Consider the following 13,621-nt stretch of genomic DNA (forward strand, 5'->3'; position numbering starts at 1 on the left):
ATTGGTTACTTCTCGTGTCACAGACAAACTGACAAAATCTGTCAGAACAAGGAACAAGACGCAAGCCAAATACGAAGCAGGACACTACAAGTACATCTATTTGCCTCTTCCGTTGTGCTACTTATTTATTCCGCCTAAGCATAAACGGTAAATTTCAGTATTTGTTTACGTCCGCTGTGGGAATGTTGGACACGCTTTTCGGGTGCCGAATCGAGTCGTACATGTGAGCAGCTTCAAAACTAAATAAGGTGTGTTTTGTTTTAAACTTAACAAGCAAATTATGTCAAATACTTGCTGTAATGTATACAGTAATAGTTACTGTAATGATAACCTGTGGTTCCGTGGAATGTCTGATTGACGCTGGTCACCTTGCCAGAAGTAACGCAGTACACGTATTGTATTTTTTTGTGTATGTATATTTTCCACGACGTTTTACTTTCACGTCCTATATTTTAATGTAGATATCTGTCTGTCTATATCTGAAAACCTTCTACGCCTAAATTGCGACACATTTTTCCCTTAACTTTCGAAATGTTCCTGTTTTCAACCTCCGTGGATGACGACAAGACGACGTCACGACAAATGTAGTGCGATAAAGTTAGCGGCTATTGACATCTTGAGATCAGATAATTTTCCAAAGGAGCCACATGAGAAAATAAAGCACCAATTTATCTTTTTAAAATAAGCTGCTATATGTGTATGTGGGCTATATATTGTTGTAATTTAAAAATATTATTTTAAAGCAATGTTTTTTATATTCATATTTCACTTGTGTTGACATTTTGAGCACCAACCGTCAATTTATCCACCATAGTTTGGAAGACAGACAGACACATAAATAAATGCGCCACATGGTTTCTGTTTTATTTTTACTTGAACACTGCAGTGGCCAGTCGGAGATTGTGGGTGGGTGAGGCCAGGTCATCAGACAGAACACAAACAGAAACCAAATCAAACAGGGACAGCAGGAATAATGGAAAGACAAGTACCTCAGAACATTAAAACAAATAGATAAGGAGCAACAAGATATTTAACATCGTCAACCTTAAAAATGATTGTCTTACGCCAGCCTGAAAATCACCAGATTAGAGGTATTTTTTCCCACCCGATCTTGTCTCAAAAAACAAATACAATGTATTTCTTAAGTTAGATGTTGGTTAAAAAATGACCCAAGTTATCAAAATGGTAAGTATAAGTGACACAAAAAGTTGATTATTACTGTTGTACCAAGTACTGTACTTAAGTCCTTTTTTAGTTCTATTTAAGGGGTCGAATCATTGCTTCTATACTGTTTACTGCCTTTTTTTACACAGGTATCTGGATATACACTTCAGTGCAGATTGTGACTACTTTTGCCACATCTGCACCTTGACCAGATATAACACAATTAAATTGCTTAACCGTATTTCCCAAGACTTGTTTTGCTCATTTTTTAGGAGATGGCTCAGTGGAACCAACTTCAGATGCTGGACTCCAAGTACCTGGAGAAGGTGGACCTCCTCTATGATGACTCATTCCCCATGGACATCAGAGAGTACCTGTGCAAGTGGATTGAGAGCATCGACTGGTGAGATTACTCACACTGACGCAAAATCATCAAGAATGCAATGCCGACAAACAATGCAAGATGCCATGGGCAGGCTTACCAATATCATCACTGTCGCAATGTTATAGCCCTTTAAGTAATAGATATTTGAACACAGCAACACATGTAGACAGACAACATAAAATTGCTCACAGGCATATATTCTTGGCCATAGGTACAATAAGTCTGTAATATCCTGCTCCAAAGTTGACAACCAGGACACACCAGAAGAAGCCGCACAATCACCAATGAAATATCATGATGCGCAACATTTTTAAATTCTTTCCAAATATGTTACGACTTCATGTTTTTATGAAGTACAGTGTTGTTGAGTGCTGTTTTCCTAAAATAGGAAACACATTACAAAGCACAACTAAGTGAATAAAAACATAGAGGTTACACACATTTTTGTTCGCTTTTTGTGGGAGGCTGGAACAGATAAATGGCATTTCCATTTATTTCAATTTGCAATGATTTCAGATATGAGTGTTTTGAGTTAAGAATGGGATCACAGAAATAAATTCAACTTGTATCTCAAGGCTCTACTGTATTGAGTTTGAAGTTTTTAGTACCTGGGCCTACTACCACTATCACATTGCAATTATAGAAATCATCAGTACAATGCAAAAACAAGCAATGTACATCATCTGGAGCGGTTCAAAATATTTAAATAATAATATGGCAAAATATTAAGAATACAAATAGAATAGAGTGGACCCCTGCTAGTTGGAGGGTTTTTTTTTTTTTTTTTTTTTTTTTTTTGTGAAAATCTTCAATCTGCCCACTCAATTGAGTAAAAAAATGACCCCCAAAAGTTTTGAATAAGTGTGGCTTTTCCATGAAGAACAGTGTTGCCCCTCCCCTGCAAAAAAATAGAATAAAATATTAACCAAATATTTTACAAAATATTGAAAAAGAATCGGTGAATCCAGGGATGCCGAAATGCAAGAATGCAGGATTTATCGTACATCCTACTCACAGAGATGCTGATTATTAAAATGTATTGAATTGTATAGATCGCTACAGATATGTTATGCCAAGTCCAAGTAGGCTGTAACAAATTTTACTCTGACCGACCAGGCAGAAGACAAAATGCTGTCATCATCGAGGGCCAGCGCTCGGGCCAAGTGAGAAAGAATTTGAAATCCTAACGGACGTTGCTAATATAGTTGAAGTTGCATGAAGCAGCACTCCTAATTGTGAAGGCTCTGGGCAGGTTACATTGACTTGGCCACACATTGAGGCTGTAATCTGATTGGCCCCAGAAAAATCTGCCATCCGCATGTACCAGGAACAGTGCAGCTAAAAGGAACAAATGGGCTGTTGGGAGTAAATGAATAACCTTTCATGGAACAAATACTACCACCTCATATGATAGTGTATATTGAGTTGTAGTTCTGATCAGCACATCCCCTGTATCTGATCCACTGGTGAAAGGACACTTTGATTCTCTCCTCTTTCATCTCAAACTGCTTCAAACAACGAAGCGTGTGAGGGAAAAGTGGTTGGGACTGCACGACTGTCCGTGTTTTATGTTTTGTGTTGTGTTTATTATTTCACTTTATGTTAACTGTTTTGTTAAGCGCTTTGTTACAGCTGCCGCTGTTGTGAAAGCGCTATATAAGTCAGTATGTATTGTATTGTATTGTATTGTATTGTATTGTATTGTATTGTATTGTATTGTATTGTGTGGGCATTCCTAGGGACTTGGTGGCAGGTCAAGAATCGTTAGCCATCGTGCGCTTTCATGAACTCCTATCCCAGCTGGATGACCAACATAGCCGCTTTGCCCTGGAGAACAACTTCCTACAGCAACACAACTGCCGTAAGATTAAGAGGAACCTGCAGGTCAGACTGCGCTGTGCACCCCACCTCCACCCCCAACTCTTCGTAATTAACTAAGCATGATGCACTAGTCGTTCCTCCATTGTTGACTACAAAAAGTTGCGCCTGTCAATGTTATTCCGGGTTACATCAAAATGAAGGTGATACTACAAACAAAATGAACAACGAGGTCATTAAAATAGCCAAGACGAGTTATTAAGAGGTAGAAAAAAAATCTGGCTTGACTTTTCTGTTCACCTGACTGCATTAGCAGCAGCCTACCACTCACCGGATCTATCCGCATCATAGTCAATTAAATAGGTATCTCCAGTAGAAAGCCACAACATGTTGTCTATTATTTTGGAAGCTATGTATAATGTTACACCATTTTAAGTTATCCACACACACATTCTAAGTGCAATGAATGTATGATTGTATGTTCTTTATACCTGACATTTGGGTTTGCGTTTGTTATTTATTATTGTTTACTTTTCCATAATTTTATTTTCACAAATGGTCGGGCACTCTAAATTTCCTTAAAATGACAATGAAGCTAAACTCTTTCATTCTGTTCGATTCATTGATAAGCTTATTTTCCAGGATCGATTCCAGGATGACCCAGTGCACATGGCCATGATCATTTCAAAGAACCTAAAGGATGAGCGCATGATCCTTGCGTGCGCAAAGAGCTCCATGGTAAAATGGCCCTTGTACTTTCAACAAAACTATTGGAAGGATGGCTTTGGATTGATGTCTGAAAGACACTTCCAGATGTCAAGTTAAAACGGGAATGTAAAAATTGCAGGAGGGTGAGGGAATGGCGCCAGCCATGGTGGTGGAGAAACAGAAACTGGGCGGCAAAGTGAAGGAGATGCGGGAGAGAGCTCAGGTGATACATTGACCATATTTCATGCGCTCCGCTTCAGGTTTGGCTTTGCGGATGTTTCCAATATTCTTAACAAATTTGTGTCTCAGGTGGCAGATCAAACCATAAAAAATCTGGAGGATCAGCAAGATGAATACGACTTCAAGTTCAACACGCTGAGGAACAGAGGTGACCACGCCAGTCTAAAAGGCTAAGACACGTAAAAGTCGCATGAGTGGATCTGACATGAGGGCTTGGGTGCTTGTGTAGAGAACGAACTGAACGATATGGGGCCAAAGGAAGTGGAGAGGGAGAAGATGGTCATCACCCGGATGTGTTTGGATCTGAAAGCCAAACGTCAGGTAGGTTCATCCTTGGATCGATGCAGGCAAATTTGATACCACGTGACAATGTCAGCCCCAACCATGGATGTCGTGTGAAATCAAAAGAAACACCGTCTGTTCAATACTGCAGACAAAAACTAATTTCTGAAATCTGTCGAAATTGAATGCTTTCATAAGCATGTGATCGAAATGAGATTTCTAGTGACAGTAAAAGAAAAGTCACGTCAACCTCTGTGTAATCAGGACGTGATGCTCCAGCTGTCGGAGCTCCTGAATGTGACGCAAGCATTGCTGTCGGACCTGATCTCCGAGGAGCTGCCTGAGTGGAAGCGGCGGCAGCAGATTGCCTGCATTGGCGGCCCGCCCAACGCCTGTCTGGATCAGCTGCAGAACTGGTGAGCGCCGGCTCAATCTCAAATGTACCGGCTCTACATTGTTACCTTGACTTCGCGCTCGGATTCATTCCGGGACTAACCCGCAGATCAAACACAGTAGATATTCGTCATTTAAATGAACTGAAATACAAATAATCTGTTCCAAGTGCAATGTGTTTTTAAGAGGACACAATCATATGGGGGTTTCTGACGCCGATTTCAGTATCTGGCACAATAGAATTCTGATAACATTTTTATATTAGGTCCTGACCGACAGGGACTTGTTTTTTAGGCCAATGCAATCCATCCATCCATTTTCTAATTTGCATATCGTCATGAGTGTCACGGGAGTGCTGAAGCCTATCCCAGCCGTCTGTGGGCAGTCAGCGGGGTACACCCTAAACTGGTTGCCGACCAATCGCAGGGCCAATGCCATATTTGGCAGAATAAAATGCCAACAGCCCATCACTCGGATGATTAAGTAGAAATGAATTAAGAATTCATTAGAAAAAAATAATACAATGAATAAAATGACTTTTTTTGGTCCCTTAATGCTTACAACAATAAAAGTATGAATTAGAGGCAGAACATTTGACTGTTTCAGATGACTTTGTCCTTTAGGATTCGTTTAACTTTTCAACAGACTGAAAAGTTGGCAAAAAATGGCTGATTTGTTTTGCCGATTTTTGCGGGGTGGGAAATGGGATGAGAAAAATGTTTGAATGTCATTATCTTTGTGTTATGTTGTGATGTGTTAATGTGTAAAAAAAAAAAAAAAAAAGAAAGAAATGAGTAAATATTGGCAAAAAAAAAAAAAGTGAAAAGCTAATAACGGCCAATAAAATCAGCTGGACAATTGGTGGAGTCTTGTTAATATCTGCTCCATGGTTCTTGTACGTGTTTTCATTTTGTATTTCTGTGTTTGGTGGCTTATCTCGTTCAATAAATAGTCAAAAGTGTGTCGTGAGTGTGGCTCCCCCCTATTTTACTCGCGTGGCAGCATATGTGAAGCTCAAAAGTTTAGCTTGCAACACAAAGCAAAAAAGTGACCCAAGCAATGGCTCTGACCAGCAAGTCCCTGTCTCCTGCAGGTTCACCACAGTAGCAGAGACTCTTCAACAGTTTCGCCAGCATCTGAAGAAGCTGCAAGAGCTGGAGCAGAAGTTCACATACGAAAGCGACCCCATCACCTTGAAGAAAGACTTCCTGGAGGTCCGAGCCCTGGAGCTGCTGAAGACCCTCCTCTCCAAGTAACATCAGTGATCCTCTCTTGGCCGGTTCCTCATCCAATGTGGTGATGCGTCATTTTTTTTTTTTTTTTTTGTGTGAGCAGCGCTTTGGTTGTGGAGCGGCAGCCCTGCATGCCCACCCACCCTCAGAGGCCCCTGGTGCTGAAAACCGCCATTCAGTTCACTGTCAAACTGCGGTAAAAGAAACAGCTCAGCTCAGCATTCGGCAAACAAGACATACATACTGTACTGATGCCATACTCCCATTTTCTTGCCATCCGTTATGTTTGTTCAGGTTCCTGGTGAAGCTCCCTGAGTTTAACTACCAGCTCAAAGTCAAGGCGCTATTTGACAAGTACAGTCTCATGCTGCCACATGCACAACAATACTTTGTAAGAACTTGCCATTAATGTGCCATCTTGATCTTTTCAGAGATGTGACGGACAAGAAAGGGTATGTCGTCCTTCTAACACTTGGTTCATGCAGTAAGTTAAGTACATCCTTTATGCCAAATGGCAGTGAGCGATCCACCTGTGTCTTTTAGGTTCCGTAGGTTCAACATCTTGGGAACAAACACCAAAGTCATGAACATGGAGGAGTCGAACGGCAGCTTGGCAGCAGAGTTTAGACATCTGGCAAGTCTTATTTTATTTCACAGTTGAATTGGTGAGATTTGAATATAAGGTTACGGGAGAGCGACACACCAAAGTTGGGGGCATTTGGCCCTTTCATCGAGTAGTTGCTCCACAAGTTGCTGTTGTCTAACAAGGAGCTGCACCTCTGAAATTCACAGCAGGTGTTGATCCATGAATTGCCCGATACATTTCCCGGTTCAGTTACTTACAATATGTATTTAAACAGTCCTTTTTGTCATGCTGTTCACATTTACACAAAATGAAAACACTCACAAGGAGCATGGAGCAGATATTAACTGGTGCTCAACCAATTTATTGGTCTGATAATAGCATAAAAAAAAGTCAAAATATTAACGTTTTTTCATTTTAACACATTACAAACTGAGGCAAAGATAATGACTTTCAAAAAACACACAAAAATGGCACTTTTTCGGTCTGTTGTTAAATCCTAAAGGACAAAGTATTGTAAATCAGTCAACTGTTTTGCCTGTACAGTGATCCCTCACTATTTCGCGGTTCATTTATCGCGGCCTCGTGCATCGCGGATTTTTTCAAACATTAAAAAAAAAATATATATATATAAAAAAGCGAAAATGCCACAAAAAGACCGCGAGAGGCAGTGAAAGTCAACAAAACAACAGCAAATCACATAGAGCAACATATACAAGTACTACATGTATGTGTTTACTGTATTTCGTTATTCATACACAAACCTAACCTAACTTATACATGTTTAAATATATTAGTATATAGCATTAAGTAATGTTAATTACTACAAACATGCATGTATACTATTAAATTTAGCCTTATAGATATTATTTATACTCATACACATGTACATATACCTATACGGGGAGGTTCGCTACTTTGCGGATTTTTGTCTATCGCGGGTGATTTCGGTCCCCGTTAACCGCGATAAACGAGGGATTGCTGTAATTCATAGCTTGTTAAGTAACCACAAAAATACGTTATTTATTATATATATTTTTAGATAATCCACCAATTAATCGGTTATCGGAATTTTACTCTGCCGTATATCAGCTTGTTGTCGACCTCAATAGAATCCATATCAGTCTAGCTCTAATTTTCACATCACGAAACCAAGTGGCCACCAAGAAATCGTCCAATACCATAAGACTTCAAACAGGAAGTGGCCACCCAAAAGCAAAAGCAATTTCTAACAAGAATTCAAACAGGAAGTGGCCACTGAGCTTTGAATGTCTTAAAGTCATCAACAGGTCACAACATAGATAGACTGAAAGAGTCACAGAAAGGGATAGAAGTAGATGTTCTTTGAAATGTTCATGCATGGAACATCTGCTGTGAATGTTTCCATTCAGCTCCTTGTTCGAAAACAGAAAGTTGAACTCGAGAAACCGAACCAGTTAGACACGCATTCAAAGTTGAGAACATCAAAAAGCAGTTCACCTGGAAAGGTTATTGTACATTTTAGGTTCACCCTGAAATTTCACATTAAAGTCCAAGATCAAAAACCTTTTCTGAGTCGAGAATTTTCAGGACATGCCCTTCTATAACTGCTTCAAACAACAAAGTGTATGCAGGAAAAGTGGTTAAGATTGCAGGACTGTCTGTGTCTTATGTGTTGTGTTGTATTAGTTTATCATTTTATGTTAACTGTTCTTTTAATGGCGGCACGGGCACCCGCAGTGGCTCCTGTCTTGTCTGTTTGAGAGGGAAAAAAAATTCATCTGTGCTGTATGTTGCACAGATGACAATGAAGTTGTACTTGACTTAACTATCTCAGTCCACTAAAACTGTACCCTTGCACTCTTTTAGCAATTAAAAGAGCAGAAAGTCGCAGGAAACCGAAACAGTGAGGTACGATGGCTACTTATTTTTGTGGTTTGCACCATTCCGCTCAGGCTGCGAAATATATGGACACAGGTGTGTTGCTGTGTCTAGGTCCCGCTGATCGTCACAAAGGAGCTTCACTCTCTGAGCTTTGAGTCGGAGCTGCAGCTCAGCCAGTCCGGAACCAAGATCAAGCTGGAGGTGCGACTCTGCGAGTTGTGAAGATTTTGCTTGTGCCGCCTAAGAAGATGACTGCTGATTGTCTCTGTGGCAGGCGCTGTCTCTGCCCGTGGTGGTGATCTCCAATGTGTGTCAGCTGCCCAGCGGCTGGGCCTCCATCTTGTGGTACAACATGTTGACCAGTGAGCCCAAGGTGAGCACATTAGCACCAATGTTGTTGGCCACTAACTCAGTCAGACACCTGTATGGTATCAAGTCTGTTCGAGGCAACTCATCATGGGCTGGAAGTTCAGGATGATTCGAAAATGCACTAGGTGACCTTCATTTCACCTTTCATAAGCTTGTAAACTTACATCATCTTGTAAAGCTTCAGCACTGTATTGTGCGAGTGTTGTTATGGGGGCATTTAACACATGCACTTGCACAAATGCAACCAGATGACAATAATGGATACCAGCACATTGGGGTACCGTATAATACAGGGTACAGAGAAAAAAAAAGTTTTGGGGCGGCGTATTATCCACGGGATTTTACAGTAGCTTTGAAACAGTCCTGTTGATTAGGATGTTCAACATTTTGACGGTGCCTCAAGATTATTCCAAAATAGGAGGCTTCACATAGGAAGTGGCCGCTTGGCTTAGAGTGTCACAGAATGTCATCAGCATGTTGTTAGAGAGAAACTGGAAGAGTCACAGAAAGGCATACAAATGGACATCCTTGGAAATCCTCATTCATCAAACAACTCTTGTGAATTTTGCAGTTCATCTTCTTGTTAAGAAAGCAGCAAGTTGTAGAAAATGTACCACAGTCACTGAACAGCCAGACTTGTGCTTTGGAAAGTTGAGAGAAGGTCAAATGAAGTTTGACTGTACAAGTTAACATGGATTTTAACATTCATCCTGAAATTTCATGCCAGATAGCCCAAACGCTCCATCAGTGGTTGACTAATGCTCCTTTTGGTCCGTCTCCCTTTCCAGAACCTGCAGTTCTTCCTGTCTCCTCCGGCAGCCAAGTGGTCTGAACTCTCCGAGGTTCTGGGCTGGCAGTTCTCTTCTGTCACCAAGCGAGGCCTGAGCCAGGAGCAGCTCAACATGCTGGCCGACAAGCTGCTGGGTCAGAACCGCCACCGTAACTCGCGCCAAAGCATGAAAACATGTCAACAATCCTCACGTGTCTTCTTGGGTTGATGAGAAGAATGCCTGACTTTCTGCAGGTCCCAAAGCTCAGGGGAACCCAGACGGGCTAATTACCTGGAACAAGTTCTGCAAGGTGACAAACAGAAGGAATCGGACAGCACTTTAGAAAATGCCACATGTGGTGCAATAAGATGATGCGCTTGCGTTTCCACTAAGACAAACATTGCTTTTGTGTAGCCACAAAATGCCAACGAGAAAGCGTTTCCCTTCTGGTTGTGGATCGAAGGCATCCTGGATCTGATCAAGAGACATTTGCTTTTCCTCTGGAACGACGGGTGAGTCTTTACTGTGTGGAATCTGAAGTGACCTTACTCACTCTTCTTTACTTGACACGTTCGAGAAGAGCAACCAGTGGCCACGTTGGCAAAGTGGCAGCGGAGGCAAGAAAAAAACGGGATGGAGAGACACAGGCTTGATAGAAAGTGAAACAAAAAAGGATAATGGGCAGCGCAATGGGCACAACAACAGCCGTAGCTGAGCGTGGTTCTAGAGCAGCTCAGCTCAGATTTGCTCGATAGAGCCACTCGATATATGCAACGATTCAAATTGAAAGGTGGAATTCTGGAACTGAATTTCAAAATACATCCCGTGTGTTAGCTTGCATAGTATGTGTTAACGTGCACAGACATAACCACAGTCAATCAAATGAACTTGACCGGACTCGATACTGTATGTCACATGTCCACGCAGTTTCATCCTGGGCTTCATCAGTAAGGAGCGCGAAAAGGCCCTTCTGAGCGACAAGTGCCCTGGGACCTTCTTGCTCAGGTTCAGTGAGAGCAGCAAAGAAGGTGCCATTACCTTCACGTGGATCGAACACGACATGCACGGTGAGCACCGGAGCTCTTCTTCACCCGCTTTACTCGAGCGTGATCACTTGTATCCGACCGACGTGATTTTGTTTCCTTCAGACAAGCCCATCTTCCACTCAGTGGAGCCGTACACAAAGAAAGATCTGACTGCCGTCTCACTGGCCGACATCATCCGCACGTACAAGGTGATGGCGACCGACGACATCCCTGATAACCCGCTGCGCTTCCTTTACCCCGACATCCCAAAAGACGTGGCCTTTAAGAAGTACTATGCCAAAAATTCCGAGGGTAAGGCATATGCCATCTTTCCTTTTCACAGTACGATGAGGAAAACGGATTTGATATGCAAGTACCGTATTTTCCGCACTATAGGATGCACCAAAAAGTCTTCCATTTTCTTAAAAGCTCACCGAGCGCCTTAAAATCCGGTGCATCTTTTGTATGGTCATTACGGTAATACATCAACTCCAAGATGGCTCCTTCCTGGAGACATGCTTCCAATGTTATAACTTGCTGTTGGTTCAGTGAACTGTGTCGCTGCTTTATTAAATAAGTATGTGTTGCAGCTCCGAAAAAAGGAGAGCTGTGGTGTTCATTTTTTAAAACAGTCTCAACAAATACAGGTACGTCTTTGTCTGTCTCCGTGCCTTCTTCCGTTCGACTCGAGAGGCGTTCAAGACCGCCTCCGAAAAACGTAAACTAATGATTACTTTAATGAAACTACAAAAATTGAAAATAATACAGTACATCAAAACTTGAAAAGCAAGCGAGGATATCACAAAATAAATTCTATAGCCACCCCTACAGAATTCATATTGTGATTTCATCATTTGTGAATACACAACAAAGGAATAAATAACTACTATTGACATCTGATCGTAGCAGTCGTGGCGCTATGATCAAGGAAATGCCAAAGCGTTTTTCGGAGGCGGTCATGAACGCCTCTCGAGTTGAACGGAATAAGAGAAGGCACAGAGACGGACAAAGACTCACCTGTATTTGTTGAAAAAGGGAGAGCTGTGGTTCTATTTTTTTTTTTTTTTAACGCAGACTTCATTCATGGTTTTCACAGTCTCAACAAATACAGGTACTGTACGTCTTTGACGGACTCCGTGCCTTCTTCCGTTCCACTCGAGGTGTTCATGGCCGCCTGCGAAAAACGTAAATTCATTATTCCATCAATGAAACTACGAAGAAAATCAAGCGAGGAAATCACAAAATAAATTCTGTAGGGGGGGATATAGAATTTATTTTGTGATTTCCTCGCTTGATTTTCTGTTTTGATGCATTATTTTCAATTTTCGTAGTTTCATTTAAGTACAGTAATAGTTATTTTACATTTTTCAGAGGTGGTCATGAACGCCTCTCAAGTTGAACGGACGCCTCTCGAGTTGAATAGAAGGAGTGTATCACCATCTCGTGGAGACATTGTAGATTGCGCTTTAAAATGTGAAGCGTCCAATGTATGAAAAAAATTTATAATATAGCCATTCATTGAAGGTGCGCCTCATAAGCCAGTGCGTCTTTTAGTGCGGAAAATACGGTAATTTGAGTAGTCACGAAGTCAGCGTAATACTTCTTACCGCCGCTGTTATTGTACGTGGTTTGTGTCCAACTGGTGTCCAGCTCCGGAGCCCATGGACGTGGAGAACACGGAGAAGAGCGGCTACATGAAGACTGAGCTCATCTCCGTCTCAGAAGTGTAAGCCGCGTTGTCAAACGAGGAGCGTGTTGCATCACCGAGCTCTTGAAGTGACAGGTGACTTCTCTCACCACGCTACAGACATCCAGCCCGGCTACAAGAGAAAATGATGCCCATGTCGCCTGATGTGTACCGCTATTTGGAGCAGTCAGTCAGTCACACAGATATTGATGTGGTGAGACAAAAACGAATGACGCCAATACGCTTTGCGCATCGAGGAAATCCAATTGAAACACCTTTTTTTTGGTTGTGTTTTTCTTCCCAGATGACGGTAGACTTTCAGGGTTAAAAGTGAGCTGCAGAGAAGGTTTTGTTTCTTGAGGTCACCAAACACAAGATGCCGTCCTCCATACACAACACACAATTTTAGAAATGTGTGCAAAAAAACGAGAAAAGGTGGTTCGAACTCCGACAGCGCTCTTGCGGCTGGCTCTCGCTGTGGCGACTCCCGATGGGACAAACTGAAAGCCGCAACGTTTCACCACTTGTACAAATGAATCGACTATCATGAAATATACACTCACCGACCACTTTATTAGGTACACCATGCTAGTAACGGGTTGGACCCCCTTTTGCCTTCAGAACTGCCTCAATTCTTCGTGGCATGGATTCAACAAGGTGTTGGAAGCATTCCTCAGAGAGTTTGGTCCATATTGACATGATGGCATCACACAATTGGCGCAGATTTGTCGGCTGCACATCCATGATGCGAATCTCCCGTTCCACCACATCCCAAAGATGCTCTACTGGATTGAGATCTGGTGACTGTGGAGGCCATTTGAGTACAGTGAACTCATTGTCATGTTCAAGAAACCAGTCTGAGATGATTCCAGCTTTATGACATGGCGCATTATCCTGCTGAAAGTAGCCATCAGAAGTTGGGTACATTGTGGTCATAAAGGGATGGATAGATTCAGCAAAAATACTCAGGTAGGCTGTGGTGTTGCAACGATGCTCAATTGGTACCAAGGGGCCCAAAGAGTGCCAAGAAAATATTCCCCACACCATTTCACCACCCTGAACCGTTGATACAAGGCAGGATGGATCCATGCTTTCATGTTGT

The 13,621-nt window shown here is 41.9% G+C and overlaps 1 protein-coding gene across 7 annotated transcripts; it reads left to right on the top strand.

Annotated features, from left to right (window-relative positions):
- Positions 1-13,075, top strand: stat1a (signal transducer and activator of transcription 1a). 7 transcript variants are annotated; one of them, XM_019877250.1, is made up of 24 exons: positions 1-90; positions 1,437-1,567; positions 3,289-3,433; positions 4,010-4,105; positions 4,215-4,298; positions 4,385-4,463; positions 4,545-4,636; positions 4,862-5,013; positions 6,084-6,242; positions 6,326-6,418; positions 6,517-6,576; positions 6,654-6,674; positions 6,766-6,856; positions 8,654-8,695; positions 8,780-8,869; positions 8,943-9,041; positions 9,826-9,961; positions 10,062-10,117; positions 10,222-10,319; positions 10,735-10,874; positions 10,956-11,144; positions 12,483-12,558; positions 12,640-12,733; positions 12,824-13,075. In XM_019877250.1, the coding sequence occupies exons 2-24, from the start codon at positions 1,440-1,442 to the stop codon at positions 12,845-12,847; spliced, it is 2,244 nt and encodes a 747-aa protein (XP_019732809.1). In that variant the 5' UTR covers positions 1-90; positions 1,437-1,439; the 3' UTR covers positions 12,848-13,075. The 7 variants fall into 7 exon arrangements, with proteins under 7 accessions (XP_019732809.1, XP_019732805.1, XP_019732811.1 ...); XM_019877246.1 differs by having other exon boundaries at positions 16-147; XM_019877248.1 differs by having other exon boundaries at positions 25-147; positions 1,415-1,567.
- Positions 13,076-13,621: the final 546 nt, after the last annotated feature.

The sequence above is a fragment of the Hippocampus comes genome, unplaced genomic scaffold (genome assembly GCF_001891065.2).
Source record: "Hippocampus comes isolate QL1 unplaced genomic scaffold, H_comes_QL1_v1.1 scaffold167, whole genome shotgun sequence".
Classification (NCBI taxonomy): Eukaryota; Metazoa; Chordata; class Actinopteri; order Syngnathiformes; family Syngnathidae; genus Hippocampus; species Hippocampus comes.

What these genes read in the sequence shown, in the direction of transcription:
- stat1a (XM_019877250.1), top strand. Translation starts at nt 1,440, where the DNA reads ATGGCTCAGTGGAACCAACTTCAGATGCTGGACTCCAAGTACCTGGAG. An exon ending in CTCATCTCCGTCTCAGAAGT is followed by an intron (nt 12,559 to 12,639) that starts GTAAGCCGCGTT and finishes ACCACGCTACAG; the next exon opens with ACATCCAGCCCGGCTACAAG. An exon ending in GTCACACAGATATTGATGTG is followed by an intron (nt 12,734 to 12,823) that starts GTGAGACAAAAA and finishes TTTTCTTCCCAG; the next exon opens with ATGACGGTAGACTTTCAGGG.